This window comes from Coturnix japonica, chromosome 6 (genome assembly GCF_001577835.2).
Source record: "Coturnix japonica isolate 7356 chromosome 6, Coturnix japonica 2.1, whole genome shotgun sequence".
NCBI classification, from domain to species: domain Eukaryota; kingdom Metazoa; phylum Chordata; class Aves; order Galliformes; family Phasianidae; genus Coturnix; species Coturnix japonica.
The window spans coordinates 26,070,150-26,092,582 of record NC_029521.1 but is presented as its reverse complement, the minus strand read 5'-3'; the positions used below and the strand labels follow the sequence as shown (position 1 = coordinate 26,092,582).

The 22,433-nt window shown below is 51.9% G+C and overlaps 1 protein-coding gene and 1 long non-coding RNA gene across 4 annotated transcripts; one reads left to right on the top strand and one right to left on the bottom strand.

Moving 5' to 3' along the window:
• Positions 1–246: 246 nt before the first annotated feature.
• Positions 247–6,878, bottom strand: EMX2 (empty spiracles homeobox 2). Of its 3 annotated transcripts, XM_015867460.2 has the most exons (4): positions 6,645–6,878; positions 5,486–5,970; positions 3,676–3,860; positions 247–1,048 (listed from the first exon to the last, which is right to left on the bottom strand). In XM_015867460.2, the coding sequence occupies exons 2-4, from the start codon at positions 5,874–5,876 to the stop codon at positions 881–883; spliced, it is 744 nt and encodes a 247-aa protein (XP_015722946.1). In that variant the 5' UTR covers positions 5,877–5,970; positions 6,645–6,878; the 3' UTR covers positions 247–880. The 3 variants fall into 3 exon arrangements, with proteins under 3 accessions (XP_015722946.1, XP_015722945.1, XP_032301354.1); XM_015867459.2 differs by lacking the exon at positions 6,645–6,878 and having other exon boundaries at positions 279–1,048; positions 5,486–6,182; XM_032445463.1 differs by lacking the exons at positions 3,676–3,860; positions 6,645–6,878 and having other exon boundaries at positions 945–1,048; positions 5,486–6,328.
• Positions 6,437–7,842, top strand: LOC107316208. The gene is made up of 2 exons (XR_001556233.1): positions 6,437–6,488; positions 7,291–7,842. It is a non-coding gene; the product is annotated as an uncharacterized LOC107316208 (long non-coding RNA).
• Positions 7,843–22,433: the final 14,591 nt, after the last annotated feature.

Genomic DNA, 22,433 nt, shown 5'->3' with positions numbered 1-22,433 from the left:
CCCTGCACCCCACCCCCCCCCCCGCCCGCTCTCCGCCCTCCCCCCCACAGTCCCCCCGTCGTCCGTCGGGGCATCATCTAGCTCGCATTCCGTCATTAGTACCGCTACTCCATTCACCTTCACGAACACTTTGACGCCAGAAGTTATCATAAAATGTTTACAGACTGCACATTTCTCGTTAAAATAAAATTAAAAAAGCACACAGAACCTGTCTTAAAAGGGGAAAAAAATTACCGTTCCTTTCTGTCCTTACGTAATTTAGGGGTAATTTTTTTCCCTTTTTTTTTTTTCTTTTTTTTTTTTTCTTTCTTTTTTTTGCCCACACGGCTTTATACATGCAATTCAAGTTTCTGAAACAGGTGTGGGGGGGGGGTTTGGCTGCTTATGGAAACGTTTCTTTTTATATATAAGACGGAAAAAAGGAAACTGTGAAGTGCAAAACGTCCCGTAAGGTGATCATTTTTTTCTTCGAATATTTTTTTTTTATTTTTAAGATTTTTTTTTAAGATTTTTTTTTAATTATTTTTGGGGGAAAAAAAAATCCTTTTTTTTTTTTTTTTTTTTTTTTTGACGTTATGTTTTTTAAAAGTGGACTGCGAGAAACGGAATACCTGTCAGTCAGTCAGTCAGTCAGTCAGTCAGTTCCACGTCCCGGCGCTGGGCTCTGCCCGGCAGATCCCCGTGCCAGGGCCGCACCGACAGCGCCGCGCTCCGCACCTCGCGCTCTGCCCCCGCCGCTCGCCGCCGCCCTCCAGACGGGAATCGCGTTTGGATGAAGCTCTCCTTGTCCCTTCCCCGCACCGCCACGCCGGGGTGCGGGAGCTTTTAACACTTTCTCTCGATGCGTTGGCTGGCTTGAAAAGTCCCAAAGTGCCAGTTTTTAATCGTCCGACGTGACGTCGATTTCTTCTGGACTGGCTTGTTTGGTGGCGATTCTCCACCGGTTAATGTGATGAGTCCCTTTTTTCTTCTGTTGTGAGTCCGAACCTTCCTCTTCCAACTTTTGCCGCTTGAACTTTGTCCTTCTGTTCTGAAACCATACTTTTACCTGCGTGGGGAAGACACCGGGTGTTAGTGCACAGTCCTGCACGAGTACTGTAGAAGGGATGGGCACCTGCGGGGCCTTTGGCCGGCGGTCCCGAGCGTACAGGGACACCTATGTGAACACCCATAGGGGCACCGACAGGGACGTCCATAGGGACATCCAGAAGGGCATCTATAGGAATACCCATAGGGACACGCATAGGGACATCCATGGGACGTTCATACAGGGTGAACCCATAGGGACATCTATAGGGACACCCATAGGGACATCCATACCGACACCTACTGGGACATCTATTGGGACATTCATAGGGACATCTATATTGACATTTACGGGGACGCTCATAGGGCCATCCACACCGACATCTACAGGGGTATCTACAGGGACTCCCATAGGGACACCTATAGGGAAACCTATAGAGAGCCGTGCCTCTCCACATACCCCCTCTGCATGTGCCCGCTCAGCCGCGCAAGACTGCAGTGGGAGCGCAGCACAGAGCCGGGAGGCAGCGGGAACACCCGCTGCAGTTGCCCGAATTTTGAACGCACGCCCAGGACGGGCGCAGGACCCGCTCATTGCCGGCTTCCAGCCGTCCGGGCAGCTCTCGGGACCGCACCCGCCGATGTGTCCCGGAGCATATGGAGAGAGATCCAGGGGCTGCTACGGCTCGGCACGGCTCTGCTCGGTATGGCACTGCACGGCGCAGTACAGCTCGGCACGGCTCGGTATAGCACGGCTCGGCTCAGCACGGCCGCACCGGGACCGACGCGCACGGAGCGCTGCGAGAGCCTCGGCCCTAACGGGATTGCGACCGAGAGATCTTTTCCTTTAGGACAAGCGATTAAAACGAAAGAAACAAACCAGCCAAAAAGTGCCTAAATTAAAAACGTCCTGCGCTGCCCCGAGCGTCTCCTCGGGATGTGCCGTCCAGGAGCGATCGCATTAGGGACAGAGCTGGAAGTGCGGCCATAAATACCCCTCCGGATTTGTTCAGCGCCGAATAAATCTGACTTAACCATCCGGCAGCTGACTCCAGCGCTTTAATTACAGATAGTATTGATCTGGGGCTATCTCCAGGGCTGGCCACACTCCTTGTAGCGGCCAAAGGTAAACATTTTTTTTTTTTTAAAGCAGTTTAAACTCTGGTTCTGTCTGAAAGTGCCTGATAAAGGCCCCAGCGAGGGGGGAAAGGGAACGGGAGCATTTTAATAAGCTGGTTTAACCCGCTTCGCTGCCTCTTCAGAACAGAGCGCTGCCTGGCCGGACACACATCTCTACTGCATTTTCATATTCTCCAAAAGTCTCCCATCAAAAAGCTGAGCGGGGAACAAGGGGTGAGTTTAATTTGCTTTTAGTTTGCTAATTGAAGGGGAGGACGGTTCATTTCTGCACGCTGATCTCCCAAAAGGGAGCTCATTTGTAGGGGACTGGGGGTTTGACATCCGGACAAAAGACCCCGACCAGCTTCGGAATCAAGCAGCACAAAGACCACCTTAAATACAGCTTTCCAGTGGAAATAAGCCCGTGACCGGTCCCTTGTTCGGGGAACCTCATGAAAGTGGCGATCCCTTTTTATTGTTTTGTTAGGGAGACATTTTAAAACAAAAGCTCCAACCTCTTTATTGCTTCCCCCACGAAAAGGAGTTTAAAAAAAAAAAAAAAGAGGGAGGGGGAGGGAGAAAAAGAAAAAAAAAAAAAAAAAAAAAAAAAAAAAAGGAAAAAAGGGGGGGGAAAAAGGGGAAAAAAAAAAGTGTTACAACTTAATCCGCCCAGAGAACGCTCTGTTTACTGCGAACTTTGAACTAGGCTGCGGCTGTATGGTTTTTTTTAAGTACAGTGCCACATACTGTATGGCAAAGACAATCCCCATCTGGAACGCGCTCCCTACGACTCCGTTGGAAAGGAGCAAAACAAAGGCCCGACACCACCGCAACACCATCGGCACCATCACCCCACGGCCGGGCGCTGTGCTGGGGGGCGGAACCCCGCACGGAGCCGCGCCGTCGGGGTACGGAGCTCCGCGGAGCCGCGTCTCGGTGCGCTCCGAACCTCGCGGCCGGGCCAGGAGCACCGCGCCGGGGAGCGAAACGGGCTCCGATGAGGCTCTGGACCACAGCCAGCAACGGGGGGAGGAGGGAGGGAGGGGGATTCCTCGCCATTAATAATTTCTCTGCCTTTATTTTGAAGTTTCGTGCCCTCCCGATCCGGTCCGTCCTTTCGCCTCTGCGACGGACACAGGGTTGGGAATGAGTGACACCCCCTCCTGCACCATCACCACCACACGCTGCCTTTCTGCCCTCATATCCAAACTTGAGGTTGTTGGGGTTTTTCCATTTTTTTCCTCCCCTTCGGTATTTGTTTCCCGGGTTTTGACCCTTACACGCGAATATTCGTAAGGGTCACGCCAGCCGCGCAGAAACAAACCAAACCAAACCAAGCCAGGAGAGGATTTGTAACACAGGGCAGAGAAACACCTCGCTCCCTCCTTCACCCCCACCCCGCTCTCGGAACCGCTCGGCAGGGCCCGAACCCAGCACGGGGACCCGTCCTGGTCTGGGCCGGGGTCGTTCCCGAGGTGCCCCACGGTGCCTTCTCTCCATCCCGGCCGCAGCCATCTCCTTCCAGCTTACCTGAGTTTCCGTGAGGCTGAGGCTGTGTGCCAGCTGCTTTCTCTCCGCTCCCACCACATAATGGTTCTTCTCAAAGGCATGTTCCAGTCTCAGTAATTGGGACGGGGAGAAAGCTGTACGGATCCGTTTGGGTTTCCTGGCCAGCGCGTTGTGCAGGAGGAAGCTCTCCGGGCTGGTCTCGTTCCCTGGGCAGTGGGACAGAGGTTAGCAGGGCGAACCCGAGAGGAGTTCTTAGAGCGAGAATTGTTCTTCCCACCATTACAGCCGCAAAGCTCTCCCTTCCCTTTCTCCCTCTCCCTATTTTATTTTGGTTTTCAGAAAGGGACTTTAAAAAATACTATTTCGATAAGTGTATGGAAGGAGTACTAAGGGGGGAGGAGAGAAATGAGAGAAAATAGAATGGTATTCACAACCCGGACAGCACTAATAATAATAGCAATAATAATAATAATGAAGGATCGGGCAGAGCCGGGCTGTGCTGTGTGAGGCCCCGTCCCGCAGCTCCCTTCTCCCCTCACATCGCTCCGTGTTTCTATACGGATTTCTTTCCTACAGAGGTTCCGTGCGGCCGCGGCCGATCCCCACCGCCCCGCTGCGCTCCGCCGCCCCCGGAGCCGGCAATGGGCCTCCCCGCCGCCCGCCCCGCTCCCCCTCGCTGCCTCCCGGTGGCCCCCGGTGCCCGGTCCGGTAGGGACAGAAACTTCGAGAAACAAGCGGTGGGGTCGGCCTGCTGTGGGGCCGGAGTTCGTCTTGCGGATTTCTCTACCTACTCCCCCCCCCTCCCTGCCCGGTTGGGTCCCCGCCGCAGCTCGGATCTCTCCCAGCGAGGCGAGAAAGGCACCGAGAGTCCCTCTCCATAAACGCATTAAGAATCGTTGCGGGAGGAGGGTGTGCTGGGAGCAGGCTGGGGCTCAACACCGGCGCATTTCCGCCTTTCATCCGCAGCTCTGTACCAATCGTGGGATGATTGCGACAAACAATCCGGTGAGCGAAACCCCTCATTTCGTTGCGGGAGGCGATGGCCGCTCTCCGCAAGCGAGGAGCGGCTCCGCTCCCCCCCTATTCCGCGCTCGGGGCAGCCGGGAGAGGAGACCCGCAGGTGGGTGGGTTTCGTTCGGGAATAATAAAGGAAAATACCGGGGGAAAAAAAATATAATAAGAAAAAATCTAAAAAATATGTATCTAGATGAGGTCCTCCGAGTGGAGCCTGATTTACTTATATTTTCAGTTTTATTGTTTTACGAAACTAAGAAGCAGAACCGGACCTGCTTCGGGAGAAACCGGCTCACCCCTGGCAGAAGGTTTTGCCATTTGCAAAGGGTTAAAGCCAGGGGGCTTTATTCATAGTGCGCCATAGATTTGGTTCTTTCCCCGCGGAGGTTGATCTCCACCGGGCAGCTCCGGGCGCCCCCCGCTGCGCGTCTCTCCGCAGCCCCATCTCCTCAGGCCGCCCCTGTGCCGGGCTTTGGGTTTCCCTTCTCCTCTCCCTGGGCCAGGGACGGGCTATGGGGGGGTCCCGCAGCCCCTCCAGCCCTCTCCTCCGCGTCTCTTCCTCCGTACGTTTGCATTAAAACATCCGTCCTGGGCTTAACCCCCGATTCTTTCGGTGATAAATAAACCCTGCCGAAGTCGTGCCCCCTCCTCGAGAAGAAAACGAACCGAAGCGGGAGCAGACCGAAAAGAATGGAGCAGGGACCCCTCTCTCGGACAGCTCCTCGAGGCCGGAACCGGGCGGGGGGAGAAGCAAAGAAGGAGCCCGGCGCAGCCCCACCGCCCCAAGCGTAGGGAAACGAGGCAAAGTTTCACGTACCTTGGAACCTGTGGCCCAGATACCGGTAGCGGTGTATTAGCCACGGGTAGAAGGTGGAAGGATCCCTTTGCTGCGAAGCGAAGAGCGGGTGCGTGGAGTGCGAGGCGGGCAGCGGATGGGCGGCCAGGGCGTGGGGAGGGGGCACGGGGTGCACGGGCACGGCCGGGTTCGGCGGGTGGGAGACGGCCTCTGCAAAGACCAAGTCCGGGTTGGAGTAGACCCCCCTGCCGGTGGAGTGGAAGCCGTTGAGAAAAGGGTTCATCGGGCTGGAATTGGCATAGCTGAGAGCCGCCGGGCGGATGGGATCCTCGGAGCGAGACGCGGGCAAGGGGCTGTCTTTGGCCACCAGCGACTCGATGGTGAAACAGCGCTTGGGCGCGGGCTGAAACATGGTGCGGCGGCGGCGGGCGTCCCCCGGCAAATCTGTGCGTGGTTCTGCGGTGCTCGGGAGGAGGCGATCCGGGGAAGTTTGCAGCGGGGAGTGACTTGAGGAGGGATAGATACACACATAAATAGACGGGGGCCGGAGGGAAGGAGGCAGCGGCAGCCGGCGGTACCCAAAAGGGAGACACGCGCGCCGCTCACACACACACACACGCGGAAAGTTGCTGGGAGAAGTTTCCCTCCTGCGAGGAAAAGGCGGTCGCCCCCCCCCCCCCCCCCCCCCCCCCCTCCCTAAGTCCAAAGACAATCCATGGATGTGATCGGCCCCTTCACGAGTTGTGCAAACGATTTGTTAGTTCATGAGCCTAATTAGTGCTGGGATCACATAAACAGCTTCCTCTGAAGCCTGGTAAATGGCTTGATGATTGGTCGCTATTACTCGCCTCGAGGTTGAAGGGGGAGACTCTTTAAAGTGCGTCAGAGGGGAGGCGAAGCGCCGGGCAGCGCCATCGGGAGGGATGGAGCCGCGGATCGGAGTGCGCCGGGCGGGGGGAGCGCGCACATCCGCGCAGCCGCGCCCCGGGCCGCCCCCGCGCAGAACCGGCAGCCGCCGACAGAGGTAGGGGACGGGACGGGACGGGACGGGACGGTGGGGGAGGGGGGTGGGGGGTAAGAGTGGGTTCCGCATCTCCGCTGGGGGCAGCGCGGGGTGGGACACACAGCCCGAATCCCTCTCCCCGCCGTCTCTCCCGGGCTCGCGGCCCATCGGGGTTACCTGGGTGTAACGCGGAGCCCCGCGGTCCCTGCGCGGTGCCCCCCAGTCTCTCTTCGCTCCGGGTCGGTCGCGTTCTACCGCCCAACTTCTCTACGTGTCCTTCCGCTGCCGCGCAGCTCCCGCACCGCGCGGGGCCGCAGACAAAGCGAAGCGCGGCCGCATCCCGCGGGGCCGGGGAGCTCCGGGCGGGACGGGGGAGCGATCCCCGGCTCCAGCCCTGTCCGGATTTTCGCGATTACCTTTGGGTCCGGGGCTGATTTTAGGGCTGAGTTCTCCTCCTCCCATTGGCTGGGACCGCGGAATAATTATGATCACATCCTAATACTCTTGGCTGGTGCTTACTGTTTATTGGTAGTTAAGGATCTATTATCTATTCATCAGCCTCCCATTTTTGCCAATTACATTCTTCTAAAGTGAAGTACCAGCAGGTATTTTGCACATTGACAATTAATGATAAAAAAAAAAAATAATCTGGCGTGCTTTAAATCTATTACGCCGATGCGTAATTTATCTGAAAGATGCAGAATTGCGGATGTAAACGAATGGTGCTGCGGGAACGTGGGAGGGGGGAGCTGCACCCAGCCCCGGCTCTTTCCCCTCATTCCTGCACTTTGTTTTCTATTTCCTCCCCGCTTTGTACACAAAGAATCCGTTACTCCGCTGCATCCCAACGCTCTCAGACCTGAGCGGGGCTGGGATCGTCTCCGCTCCTTACAGGGGGAGGAAGCCGAGCGCTGCGCCCGCAGAGCCGCTCGCTTGGGCCGATGGCTTTGAGAGGAGCGCTTCGGAGCTGCGCTAAAGGGACGTGACAAAGTGACACCGGGCACGCGGGGATGGCAGCGTCCGTTCGCCTTTTGTTTCGGGACGGGTTCACTCTGTGCAGCATTTCGTTACACGGGGACCTGCCTTTGCTCGGCCGTAAGCGCGGAGATCCGCGCACAAGCGCGATTCTTCTCTCGGAGAGGCGCAGGTCGCGCAGGCACGAGCGCAGGGCTCCGATGTGCCCTTCTGCTCCCCGTTATGACACTTCTTAGGTCCTCCCGACCCTTTATCGTGGAGCCCCGTTCCCGTAACGCTGTTCCCGCAGAGCTGTGGTGTTAAGGAGGTCAGGAAGGGCCCCGAATACATCGGGGTTCGGTGTGAGGGTCCGGCTGCGTTCCTGTTCTGATCACTGGAAAGAATAAAACTTCTGCAGAGAGCCGCGTTCTGCATCTGCATATTTACCTTCCCCGCGACAGCAGAATGAGTCTGAAGTGGGAAAGTTCACCTCATTTTCCCCCTTTTTCCCCACTTTTCCTCTCTTTTTTTTTTTTTTTCTTTTTTTAATCTTCCTCCCTTTTCCCCATTTTTTCCCCCTTTCCTCCCTTTCCCCCTCTTTTTTCTTTATTTCTTCCTTCCTTTCTTTCTTTTTTTCCTCTCCTATTACTTCCTTCTTCTCTCTCTCTCCCTCTATTTTTTTTCCTCCTTCTTTCCCCCAGACGTCCCGAGACAACTACAAGTCTGCTTTGAAAACTGCGGCGAGCAGTTGGGGACCAAGGGTTGTATCCGTGTGACAAACAGCCCCCGCTGTCACACACACACACATCGGGAATCCCCGTCCGCACCGCGCCCTGCATTAAACCTCTTTCACTGCCAGGAAACATCCGCAGAGCCGAATTCCCGTTTCGATGCTGTCCCACAGCGCTGCGGCTGCAGGGAGCTGCCAGGCCCCGCACATCGCTCCTACACATCCATAGGCACCCACACGTCAATGTGTAAATGCACACGGGGAGCAGCGGTTCTGTTTATTTGTCTAAGACAAAACGGGCCACGGACAGTGGGAACAAAACTCAGCACGACCCGCCATGGGAGTTCCCAGTATTTTCTGCTCTCCCCACGTCTCTCCCGCTGACATAGTGGCTTTTCGGGGGTTGCCCCGCACTGTGTGGCTGGGCCCTCAGCGAACCCCTCAGTTCCTCCCTTGAATTTTCCCCACGCAGCCTCGCGGGCCGCTCTCTCCCGTCCTCTTGGAGGCTGCGAGGAGGATATCTGGCAGGGGCTCCTTCCCAGCAGTCCCCGATCTGCTCCAAACGTACTCTTGGAGGCAGCCTCTCTCGGAGGGAGGGGTGCGCTACATTCGCAGTCAAATTACATGGCTGGCCTCAGAGGCACTGGCTTCGGATTTCCAAAGTAATACTCATCTTTGAGAAGCCGAGCCAAGAAGAAAATACGAGGAAGGCCTCGGATGCGGGAGACCTCGGGGTAAGGCGGTTGTTTATGGCTGAGCTGTCGCGGCTGAGGGGCGGCGGGGAGGGAAGTTTCAGCCCCCACGTAACTTTCTGTTCCAGGTTGCGTTCGGCTGTCTCCGCTCCCTCCCGTCCCGGGGATCTGTGTCCGCAAAGGGAAGGAGAAGTGCTGGAAGGGGGCTGCGGGAGTTGGAGGAGTGCCTGAAACGCACAGTTCCAGTCGGTTTCGGGCTTCCTAAATGCGGAACAGAGGGATTTAGACACTGAGAGACGGGATCCTGGGCCTCCCAACCCAACAGAGCTGGGTACAGGAGAACAGGGCTATAGACCGTGGGGATGCCCGGTGGGTTCGGCCAAGCAGGTGGATTTCCCCCGTAAGGGTTTCTCTGCCATCCCCAGCCCTGCGGGCAGCCCCTCCGTGATGGGGACAACAAAGAAAGGAACGGAGCGGAGGTGATCCAACCACAGCGGGGCACCACCACTCGGGAGCAGCTCTCGGGTGCTGAGCGCAGCTCGCTCCCAGGGCTCCCCCTCGGGGGAACCCGCTCCAGGTCGGCCCCTACCTGGGTTACCCGGTCCCGGAGCATCTGCGGGGCGGCAGCGCCCCCTGCCGCCGGCATCGACCTCCCGCGGGGAGCGACGACGACCCGGGGGGCGCGGATTTGCGCAGATTTTGCGCTCCCCGGCTCGTCTCCGCTCCCCACGGAAGGTCGCTGCCGGCCACAGCGGGGCTCGAAACCTTTCGGCTTCCTAGAGACCTAATCACGCCCTGCTCTTTTCTTTCAAAACTTCATTCAAAATCGTGGCAGGAGGAGGGCAGAGTTTTGAAAATCGCTCGCTTTTCTTCTTTTTATCCCCCCTCCACCCCCCCCACCCCCACCTGCCGACTGCATCATTCCTATTCCTGTGCCGGAACTGGGAGCATCCCGGGGAACGTCACCTTTGTTTTTTTTGTGCGTGTGAGCGCCGTGCAAGGAGAATTGTTGCACCTGATGTTTGTTCCTTTTGATGTATCCGAAACCGAAATTCACCTTGCAACCCTTCTCTGCACCTGGGTAGTACATGGGCAGCCCTGCGCCTACCTTACCCTCCTCTCTGCCCCCTCCAAACCCTGTCTCCAACTCACGTTTGCCATCTCTGCTACCCTGCAGCGAGCAGTGCGTATCCGGCGCTGGGATTTGGGCAGGAAAGTGCCTTTTCGTGCCGGTTCCCCAATGAAATCCCTTCTGACAGCAGCGTTTGGGGCCGCCCGAAGCCGGCGGAGCTCCCACCCGAGCAGGGACCGTAGGTGTAAACTTCCTTCAACTTTTCTCCCGAGAGAGTTTACCGCTGTTGAAACGAGAGGGGGAAAAAAAAAAAGAAAAGGAAAAGACAAACAAACAAAAATAGTCATTGAAAAACTTCGTTTCTTAGGAAAAACGGAAAATTACACCGTTATTTTCGACTAAGTCACTTCGGCACTTTCTGTTACTACCGGAGTGCTTTTAGTTTCTCACACGGAGCTTTCATTCTCGGCGTGATCCCCGTGTGAAGCGCTCCCGAAGCGCCCGACCCCGAGGACGTTTGTGTTCCATTTCACGACGGCTTTTGCCGGGTATCTATGAAGGTCGGCGCTACTTTCTGCGGGACGGAGGAGTTTTGCGCACCGCGGTGCCATGCACTGAACTGCCGCGCAGCAGCGGGATCTCCTCCCGACCCTATTGAGGGAGCCCCGGCACCCCCCCAAAGTTGTGGGATGGCCTCTGTAGCCCACAGGGCAGCTGCGGACCCCAATGATGGATCGAGCCTGGAGAAAAGTGAGCTCTGCCGCTTCTCTTCTCCTTTTCTCAGTGAGGGCTTCGTTTTTGCGTTCACTTCCACCGTCGTTTGGCGAAGTTTGGGCTTGCAAAGCGCAGAGGGCATTTTGGGGGATTCACCCCCGACCAACACTGACCCTCCAATTTCCCCGAGGCGTCCATCCCACATGGGGCAGAAGGAGACTGCAGGGAAGGACGCGAAATTACTCAAATATTTCTCCATGCTCCCCAAGTATAGCGACTCACATGGAAGTATCATTCACTTATACTCATTAATATGTATTTCATTACAAATCTCGTGTTTTTCTCGAGGACTCGAAGCACGTAATTGCTGGCCGTGGCGTCTCGGAAGGGACGCGTAATGTCCGCTTAGTCTCTCAGGATCTCTCCCCGCTGATGCGCGCTCCCCAGCACCTAAACGTGCAGCGATGTGCGCTGTGGAAGCTACACGGCATGTAACAAAACGCAGCTCCTACAGCAAAACCAGAGCTGTCCGTGGGTTTTTCAAGCCCGGGGGTGACATTTTCTGCCCTCATTATATATGTCCAACGCACACGTGGGGAATTTTCTTTACACTGCGTCTGCACTTCCTTCAGATTTCTGGGCAGTTTACATCGCGCTGTATGCTTCCATCCACCGACTGCATTCACCCCTGGACTCGTTCTGAATTAAAGCTTCTTTTATAGTCTGTATATTTTGTTTTATGATTTCCTGGAAGGAGGGGGAAAAAATAAAGGGAAAGCGTGTTTAGGAGTTTCTGAAAACTTCCCCTCGGCGCAGAGCTGAAGTTGGGGATCCCCGGGCCAGAGGTGCTGGCTCTCCCCTGAGCGTTCCCTGCGGGGGACTGTAGCTCGCTCGGGCCGGGCCGCTGCTTTTCGCCGCAGGAACAAAGGGAAAGGTCGGGCCTCTGTCGGGAGCCGAGGCAGAAGCGCAGCGCTGTGCTGAGAAGGGACCCCGGTTGCTCTGCTTGGGCAGAGCCCTCAGCAATCCGCCGGCTGTAGACAAGCGGCGATATTTGCAGACATGGGGCTGAGGTCCCAACGCAAAGGGCTGCCAGCATCAAGCAGCTCCCCGGCCACCGCCTCACCGCAGCGGGACTTTCCCGGAGCTGCACCCTCGGCTCGGAGCATTAAGGGCTGCGGTGGCCGCTCGGGAATCGAAAGTGACCCTTCTATCGAGTGCTGCGGGCTCTGGGCTGTTTGATGCCGGGATCCAACGAAAGTCTGAAGTCGAGCGGTAATTTTCTCCATATGGACAAACGAGAGAGTGTATAGCGGCTCGCTCCAGAAAGTGTCTACCTGATTGTTTTTTCACTTTTTACAGAAAAAAAAAAAAAAAGAAAAAAAGAAAAAATAAATAAATAAAAGGAAAGGGCAAAAAAGAAGAAAAAAAAAGATTTTTTTTTTAAAAAAAGAGAAACAAGGAGAAAAAAAGAAAACGGAAAAAAAATTGCGGAAAAAAGAAAGAAAGAAAGAAATCATATGGTAATAAGAGCCCTTGTTTGCCCGCAGGTCAGGAAGGCGGCAGAGCTCCAGGCTGGGGCTGGCCTCTCTCGGGGAGCCTCGGGCCGGGCTCCGCGGGTGATCTCTCCCCGCAGACAAAGGGGCAGGAGAGGAGCGGCGAGAGTCTAAGAGCAGCTCCGCACACCCGCGGTGCCGCAGCGGAGCGACTCTGCCGACAGTGCGCCTCGCCGTTCCCCGGAGCCGAGAGTGGGGCAGCGCTGCCCGCAGCTCCACGCCGAGATCGGGAAGAGAAGGGAGGGTCGGGGCAGGCGGCGGTGGGGCGGTGCGTCCCGGTCTCCCTCTCGGCCTTCCTCCTGCAGAGCCCCGAGCTCCTCACGGCCGGGCCGCCCCGGTCCTTTCAGGAGAGGGGATGGAAGAAGAGAAGCTGGAGGAACCCGGAGGGTTTGGGGAGATGTTGTGACATCGCAGAAAGACACGAAATATGCTGCCCCAGAGGGGCACTCGGTATGATTGGATTTGATATTTATTTTGAGACAACAGTTAGTTCTCTCCTTCCAGCTCAGGGAACGCGCATCAACAGGCGACGATGCTCGGGAGACGCAGGAGTCGTTCCTTGCCCGTATCGCGGCGGCATCGCCCCAAATCAGGGCTGCTCATTGCAAACGAGCGAACCCGATACGTTCGTTTATTTATCTGTTTACTTGCGCCTTTTTCCTACTCGCAATTCCCTGCGCGCTGCCGTAGAGACGCCCGCTCCTTGCGATGACCGCAGCGACGCTGAGTTACGGACACAGTACAGGTGTTAGCGCGGTGCTCGGGAATTCATTCCCTTTCCTTCTCCACCCTCCTCCTTGCCGGGGTTATTTCCGAGCCTTCCCAGATAGCTGGGAAAGGGTCCCACATCCCCCGAAGCTGTAAATTGAGCGCTGAAATACTTGATCTCTCTGATTCTTTGGAGAGTTCAAGCTGGCCTCATTTTACAGGAGGAAGCGGAGTCAATCTCGGACGTTTTGCGAAGAAAGGCTGTTATTTCCTAGAGGATCGACGTTTAAGTTGTTAAATATTAGTTTTTAATTACATACTGTTCTTTTAAAAAATAATATTTAGACTTAGGTCCGGGCAGGTATTCAATTGAATTTTGGAGCCATCAGCTCACCGATCTTCACACAACGGATGGAAAATAGCCCATTGAGCCGGCGCCCGGCTGTCTTTCTGAGGCAGACGGCGTTTGAGCCGTCCCCGCCGCACTCCATGCCCGGTCCCAGCGCAACGGGAGCGCAACAGGAGCGCAACAGGCGCGCAACGGGCGCGCAGCGGGCAGGGACCCCAGTGCTGAGCCCTGCGGCTCGGGGACTGCTGCAAACTCGCTGCGAAGGGCAGGAGGGAGCCGGGAAGGTTCTTTATGACGAAGCCATAGAAAGGCGAAACGAGAACATGGAAATAATGAAGTGCTGGGTGCTGTGTGGAGCTTCCAGTCCCACAGTAATTTTCCTGCTGCCCCACGAGGTTTCTCAGGCCACGTCCATGTCACAGTAACCTGGTGAGGCTTCATAGGCAGCTCGGAGCTATGTGGGGCTGTGCTGTGTGTACCCAGGCTGGGATCCCAGGAGATCCCATTGCTCCTCTGCAGAACCCTTCTCCACAGAACCTTCAGCTTTACCCCTTACACTGATGAAACTTTCTTGTTGTGCTGTTCTCATTTGTAACCACTTCCACACGGTGGTTTTCCCCCGTACTCTTTTTCCTCATCCGAGGTGGCTATTTTACAAAATAGTGCAGCCCTGCTGCTGGCTCCCATCATTCCCAGGCTTCTTCTCACCCCTTTTCCTCACCTCCTCCCTGGCATCAGCACCCCCAGCACTGGGCCACTCCAGTGGAGCAAGAGCTAACACCAGTGGGACAGGCACAGGGGCTCTTGGGGCTGAAACCCAAGTTTGTGAATTTGGAGGGGCCGAGAGCCTTGCTCTGGAGTGTCAATAACTTCTGTTCTCCATACACCGGCAGAGTGGGCTAAAATGAACATGTGCAGTTCAGCATCTGCTCAGCGAGACGCATCACACGGAGGAATATTGGCTTTTTCACCTCCAGGTCCTAAATGCGAAATAAAAGGAGGTTGATGTCCTCTATTCTGTTTGCAATTGCCTATCCTAGGATTAAAGAGCTCTCGGTGTTACTGGCTGTCTTTCATTTAACTGTTTGGAGACCAGAGATGGAAAATATTTGCAGAGAAGAAAAGAATAGCTGCATGGGATCATTTGCAATTCAGTGTGAAAATATTCTAACAAACCCATTTCTCTCCCAGTGCCGCTGAAAAAATAGCACATAGCCGTCAACAGCCCATTGCTGTTGGACAGCACGGAAAGTTTTAGGCAACTAAATTCCTAATGGGAGACAGCAGCAAACAGCACAATCATGTCTTTGACTAAACTGTGTGGCAGCTTTAATTGCGAAAAATGTTCGTAATGGCTCAAATATTACAATTTTGGTAAATGGGAGACTTCCCGCGAGCTGCAAGCTGTGCAGCCTGGGACAGGGCTGGCATATGTGGAGGAATGGGGCTGGAAGTCATGGGTAGGGTGTGCCGGAGGGATGCACAGCCAGAAACAACCAAATCCACACTGACAGAGTGCTGTAGTTCAGGTCCCATGGCTCCCAGCCATGCTGCACAGGACTCTGGGTTCCATGGCACCGCCTGGTCGTGGCTCACTCAGCTCTGAGCACTGGAGCTGGCCAGGAGAACCCTGGAGGATGAAGCTTTTGGCTTTTCTTGTTTGCATTGCACATCCCAAAGTATCCAAGAAAGCAATAAGGGGATCATTCATTCCAAGTTATGGGCACTCCCAGCACACAGAGGGATCTTAGTGGATCCCAGCACCACACCACTTGCAGTGTTCATGCAGGACAGCAGAGCTTTCTTGTTCTGCCCTTTTCTTGGAGAAGTTCTAGGTTATGGGTTATTTATTTGCCCTGCAATAACACTTGGAGACCTTGCCCAGGGTCAGGACAGATCTGTGCTAGGCTGCTTCATGTATAGAGCCAGACGACAACCTCTGGAAAAGGGGTCTAAGGAGGAGGACAAAGTCAGTGTCTACATCTTAGAATAACTCAAGTTGGAAGGGACCCAACAAGGATCATTGAGTCCTTGATGTATCTTAAATAAAACAAGAAGAGAAAGGGCCAAAACTAGAGTGGGCAGAGGTGGAGCTGAGGACCAAAGGACCTTACTTACTCCTGTGTGCTCATCATGAGCCTCCTGCTCTGGTTGAAGCTGGTGGCAAAATGTCCCCTGTTATTTCAATTGGAAGACTGAAACTTCTTGCACAGTGATCTCGTGACCACAATTAGCTCTCAAATAAGATTCCGTATCTTGTTTTTTCTACAGTCTTCCACGGGTGTACCACCATGCAGTTCTGCAGACCTTTGGTATCAAGGCAGAACCACCGAGAATGGTGTGAATCCAATCTCAGAATAAACTGTAGGGGCAGAACACACAGTGACAGTGAGGACACCCGGCGTGTGGGGTTTGGAAGTTACACTGTAATACTCTGTGTTACCACATCATTCTGAACAATGTTTTATTGATATTTCTTAAGGAAGAAAAAGAAAAGTATTTTCTTTTTTAGAGCAATTAAATTGTTAACAAATAATCAAGAATGGCAGCGTGAGCTCAGAGGAGGGAGATGAGCACCAGGTTTCTTTTCCAAATACAAAAGGACCCATACCTATGATGAAAATGATAGTATAAAACTGAAGCCTCAGAGGGGATCGGTCACACCAGGTTTATTCTTCTTGATGTTTTTCTTGATTTTTTTCAGCTTTTTCAAGAGACTCTGATCTGTTAGTCTTAAGCAACGGGTAAGGAACAGCAACTACAGGCACAGCTTTCTCCTTCACCTTAACCCCAACCTGTTATAACCATGTGAAGTCTTGTGCCACACTGGGATGGAGGGAAGAGGCAAAGCAGAACCCAGCCCCCAGGTGCAGACAGCTGCCCTTTGCAGCCGTGTCAGGCTGTGACCGCACGTCCGGGATGAGCCCCACCAGCAGCCCCAAGCACACTCCGTGCTGTCAGACATGTTCCGGACGAGATGCAGAACGCCATTGTTTCGGGGCAAGCTATTTCCTTAGGGCTGTCTCTTGGGCAGCTTGCCTGAACCATAAATATGTTCTGCAGTTGAGATCAGAAACATTAGCAACTACCAAACAAAAACAGGCAACACACCCAGACAGCCAAAATGCAATAAATAACCAGGCGGATCTCAGCTATGCAAATACCTTCAGTTAGGTAGAGCAGCACCACATTATCCTCAAAAAGCTCATTAAAAGCTCTCCCTGCCCCCCCAAGCTGTGTTTTTACCCACACGCTCACTTTCAAGGCTGTTCACCCTTCAACTTGCCAGGGATCTTTGGGCGCCAGCCGCCTGGTTGTGCATTCCTGTTGTGCAGCACTGTGCCAGGAGAGCTCTGCAGGGAAGGAGGGACACACAGGGTAAAGGGATGATCCATGCCCCACAGCCCTTCTATCATTACACAGGATAGAGGAGAGAGAGGTAGAAAGGGGAAAAATAAAGCAAGGAAAAGAACAGGTGGAGATGGAGAAGTGAAAAGAAAGGATGAGACAGTGCTACTGGTGTGATGCGAGTGGCAGCAGCATAGCAGCTGCTAACTGGCACTGATTGCTTTGCATAAGTGATGGAACCTACAGGGGATGTGCCAGCACATTTTGCCACATGAACCATACGTTCTGTGTCACAACTGCCAGGAGTTGTCAGGATGGCTCGTGGCTGTGGCTTAGCAAAACATGTAAGATGGCAAAAGTGCGTGTGTGCACCTTCTGACTGCTGATACACCGAGAGGGAAGAATTAGCAAAACTCTCCTTGTGATGTTATCACAAAGAGAAAGGGCTGTTTATAAGGACTGAGCCACTTTGTGAACAGCACAGCTAGCCAGCAACCTGCAGTGATGTGGGTGCACCATTCAGGCAGCCTCCCGGCCCCAGCTCCTCCTTGATATCCTTGCAGCACTGTGCTGGATGTGCACAGTGTTTGGCTGTGCTGCCCTGGGTTTTGCTCGCGTGTCTCTGGCATGATGCACACCTCAGTCTGGAAACCTTGGCCCTATTAGGTTACACTTCTAGTTTGAAAATTATGTTTGCAAACCACATCCTTTGAAACACAGTGTACTTGAACATTCTTTCTCTCTCCGCATCGGTCTATTGCCTTTAATTTAGCAGGGTTGAGGATCATCGTGTGCTTGAACTCTGAGCTGCTCCCAGGCATCTAAAAAAGTAATTGCAGTGTTTAGGCTTTAAATGGATTCCTTTTTCAGTCTAAATGGTATCACACATCAGAGATGTCAGTGTGAGTGGCTGAAGAGAGATTAGAAATTCTCCTAAAGAGTCTGGTAATTAAATCATCCATACACGCAAGTATTTGTCTGAAGGATCTCTGACTGCTGTAGGGCTCATCTCAGTGCTCCCACCACCTCTGAACACGTGCTATAGGAAGCCAACACCTGATCCTGACTGACAATGCTGGGCGTCAGTCCTGCTGTGGGGAGTGCCTCAGCACCTCCCTCTGGAGGAGCACCAATGCCTCAGTGGAGCTTCCTTAAGTTATCTTGTTCTAACTCCAGTTGATAGAATTAGGCCCTAAATTACCTTAGGGATTTATGCCTTCATCTTTTCATTATTCTTGTAAAACACCTGGAGCCTAGAAACCACTGCAAGCAGGAATATGGTGAATAACAGCTAAATTCTGCTCCACGTTCAGGCCTGAATGTAGATGCTGTAATTAAGCCATAATACTTACTTGTCTTTTAGTCACTATTCCTATGCTTACAAGTTTATATCTTCTCTGCAGAGAGTTATAAACCAACTGGTAATGGCTGATACAAGTGCTCTAGCAGGAATGTGCTGCATGTGCTTTCTCTGCACAGCCCAACCTGTCAGTGAATGGCGTAGCAAGCACACTGTAAATAAAATCAATCCTTCATCTTCCTGTGTTCCTCACTCTAGACCCATGTATCGATCCTGAAGCAGCGCACATCTGAGGGAGACCCTTTTGATGACAAGTGGCCCAAATGATCGCTCTTTAATGTTGGTAGCTATCAGCATTTGTCTCTCTCCCCACTGTACCGCAGAGGAGCTGCTGCACAGATGCTCTCGCTTTCTGCTCATCTAACAGAGTTCAGAGAACTGTGTGCAGGCTCATTCCTGATACAGGAGCATAGATGAGGCTTTTCCTACCCCTTCCCTTCCAAAATATGCTATGAGTATGGAGGCAAAGCAAACATTTTCATTTCCAAACACTGTGCTCAGTAACATCAAAATGACAGTGGTGGCTCTTACTATGGTAGCCGTACAATAGCTACAAAACACGTAATCTCAGACACATGCTACCAGCTATAGTAACAGATAACAACATTTCAAAGTCACCAGTGTTGAATCGAACCATATCAACTAAACCTTACTAAACATTTTGTCTTATAAAACCAACTGGATTTCTTTACTCTGTCATTACTCTTGTACGGTCCCCACCTGAGTGTGCAGCTGATGGTAGCAAGGAGTTGGTAATCCTGAACAACTACACCCTCTGTGTGGATTTTACTTTCTGCAAGACTGATTTCTTCATGCCAGGGAGGGAGCTGGGTGACTCAGACAGGCTCAGTAACCAGAGCAATGTATGGGGTAATGTCAGCAGGCTCCTGCAGGGCACTTGTTCACACCCTCTGCCACAAGCCACGAAGTACCCAAGTGATGCTCAGCAGAATTCAGGTGCTTTGTGCAAAGTATCGACATCACAGTCAGTATCTGTGAGCCATTTGGACTTGGGGTGTGCTCATCAGCAAGGGATAAAATGCTTGCACCTTTAAAAATGGAATTAATGGTTTCTAAGCACTCCCCTCCCCTGTCCTGGGCTAACAGCACCAAAGCAGTCGTGCCCAGGGAGAGCAGGAGTGTAGTGTCCAGGCACAACAAAATCCCTCTTTCACGTGCCTGCAGCCTCCACATTTGCAGTTTTATTTGGGCTTTCTGAAAATGCTCTTCAATGAACTGAATTACTTTCAGTTGTAAATCTAAGATGAAAAAAATGCAATATTAGGCATATCTGCTCTCTATAGCACAAGTAATATCCATATGCACATTCCTTCCCCTTGCCAATCTCCGTTTGCTCATGACTGCTGGATTTTAAGCAATGGACCTTGCATATGGTAGCAGCACTCCACCGGTCACAATTCAAGGCAGCTGCAGGTTTCTGAATGAAAGACAATATGGAAGTTCTTAAGACAAACAGAGACCCTTGGTCTTGTAAGTGCAGAGGTGCTTGAGATTCACTAAATATGCACAACAGCTCATTCCTCGTGCTTCTGAAGTTCGCTGGAGGAAGCGGGGCTTGTCATTTAGTATAGTAATTATAATGATTCATTATTATGATTATTAATTATAATCATACAATCACAGTAATGATTAATAATTATAGTCATTACTATTCATATTAGAAGAGATCCTAGAGGCCCGAGTTAGAACATGGGCCCCATTGTGCCTCGCGCGGTAAGAACAGAGACAATCAGGGACATTAATGACAGGGACTGTGGTCAAGGACCCACAGCCTTGAGATCTGTGCCCTGTTCAATGCAGTGTGTACAACCCAGAGGGGAGCCATGTGGGGTGTGGATGGAAATGTGCATTTCTGTCGGGAATGGGGCCAAAAGGCTGTGGAAATCACTGTCTGGCTCTGGGGGTCTCCAGCCCACCAGGCTGTCCTTGCCCAGCCAAGTCACGCAGATGTCCTTCTCTGGGTCTGCTCTGAGTTAGTACTGCTCAAAAGCTGCCCTAGCTTCTCCAGTACCCATCTCCATGTCATCTATGTGGTTTAAACTTTTGACTCTGAGATTTAAAAACATTACCCTCAAATACTCGTGTAAATGCTCATTACATCTCATTATACGATCACTTCGAGAGGACGACAGTCTATCTTATCTGCCTAGAAGTGCCTGCAATATTTGTTCAGCCCGCAGTTTGCTGCCATTGAGCCTCTGCAGCACACTTTGCTCACCCTTTAAGTTAGTTCTCTGCATCAATTCAACACATTGCATGCTAATTCCAGAGTCTAATATTGCATACTCAGAGGACTCCTGGAGCCACGGTGCTACCAAAATTATTGGGCTTAATCACGAGTATAAAGATAAGTGTGCATAAATCTTTGCAGGATTAAGCCCTTGGCCTTTTGTTCTGCTTGTGTGTAAACTGCTGCTTGCTTGCACCTCCTTGTACGTGTTTAGCTTTGAAGATAGGTAGAGAGCTCTACACCCAGCACTGCAGTTCCTTTGTTCTGCTAATCTAGTCCTGGATTGCTTGGTTGTCTACTAAAAGCTATTGGGATTGTTCTCTTTAGAGACTACAATTGCTGAGGTGTGAGCCAGTATAACTTCTTTAATTTAAAAGGTATCTACAGAAGATCAGGTGGTAGAAACGTGGAACAAAACCTGACTTTTCAGAGTATATAAAATGGGTGAAAACTTCTAAATGAGTGATTACTTCAAAAATTGGTGAATGTAAAAACGGTGCAAATTTATGTTCCCCACCTCCACCCTCCAAGTTCCCAAAACAGGGAGAAGCACAAGTGAGAATAGACTTATCTTGTTATTATCAAACACTACAAAGTTGTTCTCATATTGCACGGGCAGATTTGCTGCAGACTTTATTAGGAAACTTAATGAAAGCACATTTGGTATGTGCTCCATGACACAATGCAGAGGAGAAAAACAGGAGCGGCCCTGGAGGTACTTGGGTTCTTTCAGTAACAGGGAAAGATCCTGGCTGGCATGCAGGTACAGGTGTCCTTGTTCCTACAGGACAGTGTTGCTGCTTAACAAACAGTTGCATGATGTGATGGGATTCTTCAAGGGGTCATTTAGCTGTTACTAAAAAGCTTTCGCATCCCTATATGCTCTTGGTAAAAATGTCCGCATAAACAAAACCTAATGCTGGAAAATAGTTTGGAACTGACAAAGTTAAAGCTTTCTTATGACTCGGCCCCTGATTACGTGATCACATATGTATGTTGAACAGGGAGTGAGGCGGAGTTGGAGAGTCCAAGCGAGTGAGTTATGGCAGAGCCCTGTCTGATTCACTACAAAGGTTAGATGGTATGCACTCTATGAGACATGTGGCCGCACGGCAAACAATGAGCATAAAAATAAAAACTGAACAGCTGCCTCATTTGCTAAGCACGTCCATCTTGTACATTGAGCAAGTCTGGGTTCCTGCAGAAAAAAAACCCAGTGTCTGATCATATTAGCTATATATATACACTCCATGCGGATACATCAATATCGGATGCTTTATAAGACTGGGATGTGTCCTGCGCTCCAGACAGATATAAGAATAAAAGACATCTCAGAGAATATTGCATTTTTGGCAACATGTGTTGGCTCAAAGGAATTGTAAAGGAAGTAAATTAAATACTACTAAGAATGTATATATTTATAGCACTTTTCATACAAGGATCCCAAAGCACCTCTCAAAAAATTAAGCCTCGCAGTGCTGCTGTGATCTGAGTAACAAGCGTTGTTTGTTTTTCTAATGTGCAAAGAGAACCAGAAAAAGATGAAGTAGGTTTACCAGATCATCAAGAGGAAGAATGTCTGAATTTTAGTCTCTCGTTTTAGCTCTCAGCCCAACTGCCTTCTGTGAAAACATCCAGAGAAACTATTGATTTTCATGCTCTCTTGCCCTTCTCCAGCAATCCAACACGATGCTCAGGCATATGGTTAACTTAAGGCCGTTGACTGTTGGCCTAAGTTTCTGAAAAACAATTTGGAGTGCAGTACGTATAGTACTGCCGAGAGAAAAAGTAGGTTTATAAGAGCATTGGTCATTTTACCAACCGTGCCCAGAATTTCCTGGATGTTACGAATGTTCAGCTGATTCCCCAGTGTCAGACTGTATTAAAATACTGTCCTCAAAAAGGAACATTCCGAATTTCCATGATCTTTGCCAGTTTCCAACGATTTGACATTTATTTGAGCTATTGTGCAAAGTTTTCTGTTGAGTCAGATCATTCAGGACTAGCTGCTGGGACCACAGCGCGTCAGCAGGACATAATTCATCCACTGCTAATGGCAGCACAGTTTATCGGATAGGTAATGTGGCTGCATGCAGAGATACGCCACTAGGAAATTCATCTATTTGTTAAAAAAGAAATTAAGCATTGCTTTGCCCCTTTGGTCGCCTGTTGGATTTAGTTAGGAGAAATGACTGGTAGATTTTTGGGGGGAGAAGAGAAAGGGAGAAGCAATGT

Excerpts from the sequence above, each read along its gene's own strand:
- EMX2 (XM_015867460.2), bottom strand. The coding sequence starts at position 5,876 with ATGTTTCAGCCCGCGCCCAAGCGCTGTTTCACCATCGAGTCGCTGGTG. Across the intron at positions 3,861-5,485 it reads TCTGGGCCACAGGTTCCAAG|GGAACGAGACCAGCCCGGAG; the intron begins GTACGTGAAACT and ends CCCACTGCCCAG. Across the intron at positions 1,049-3,675 it reads TCAGCCTCACGGAAACTCAG|GTAAAAGTATGGTTTCAGAA; the intron begins GTAAGCTGGAAG and ends TTCCCCACGCAG.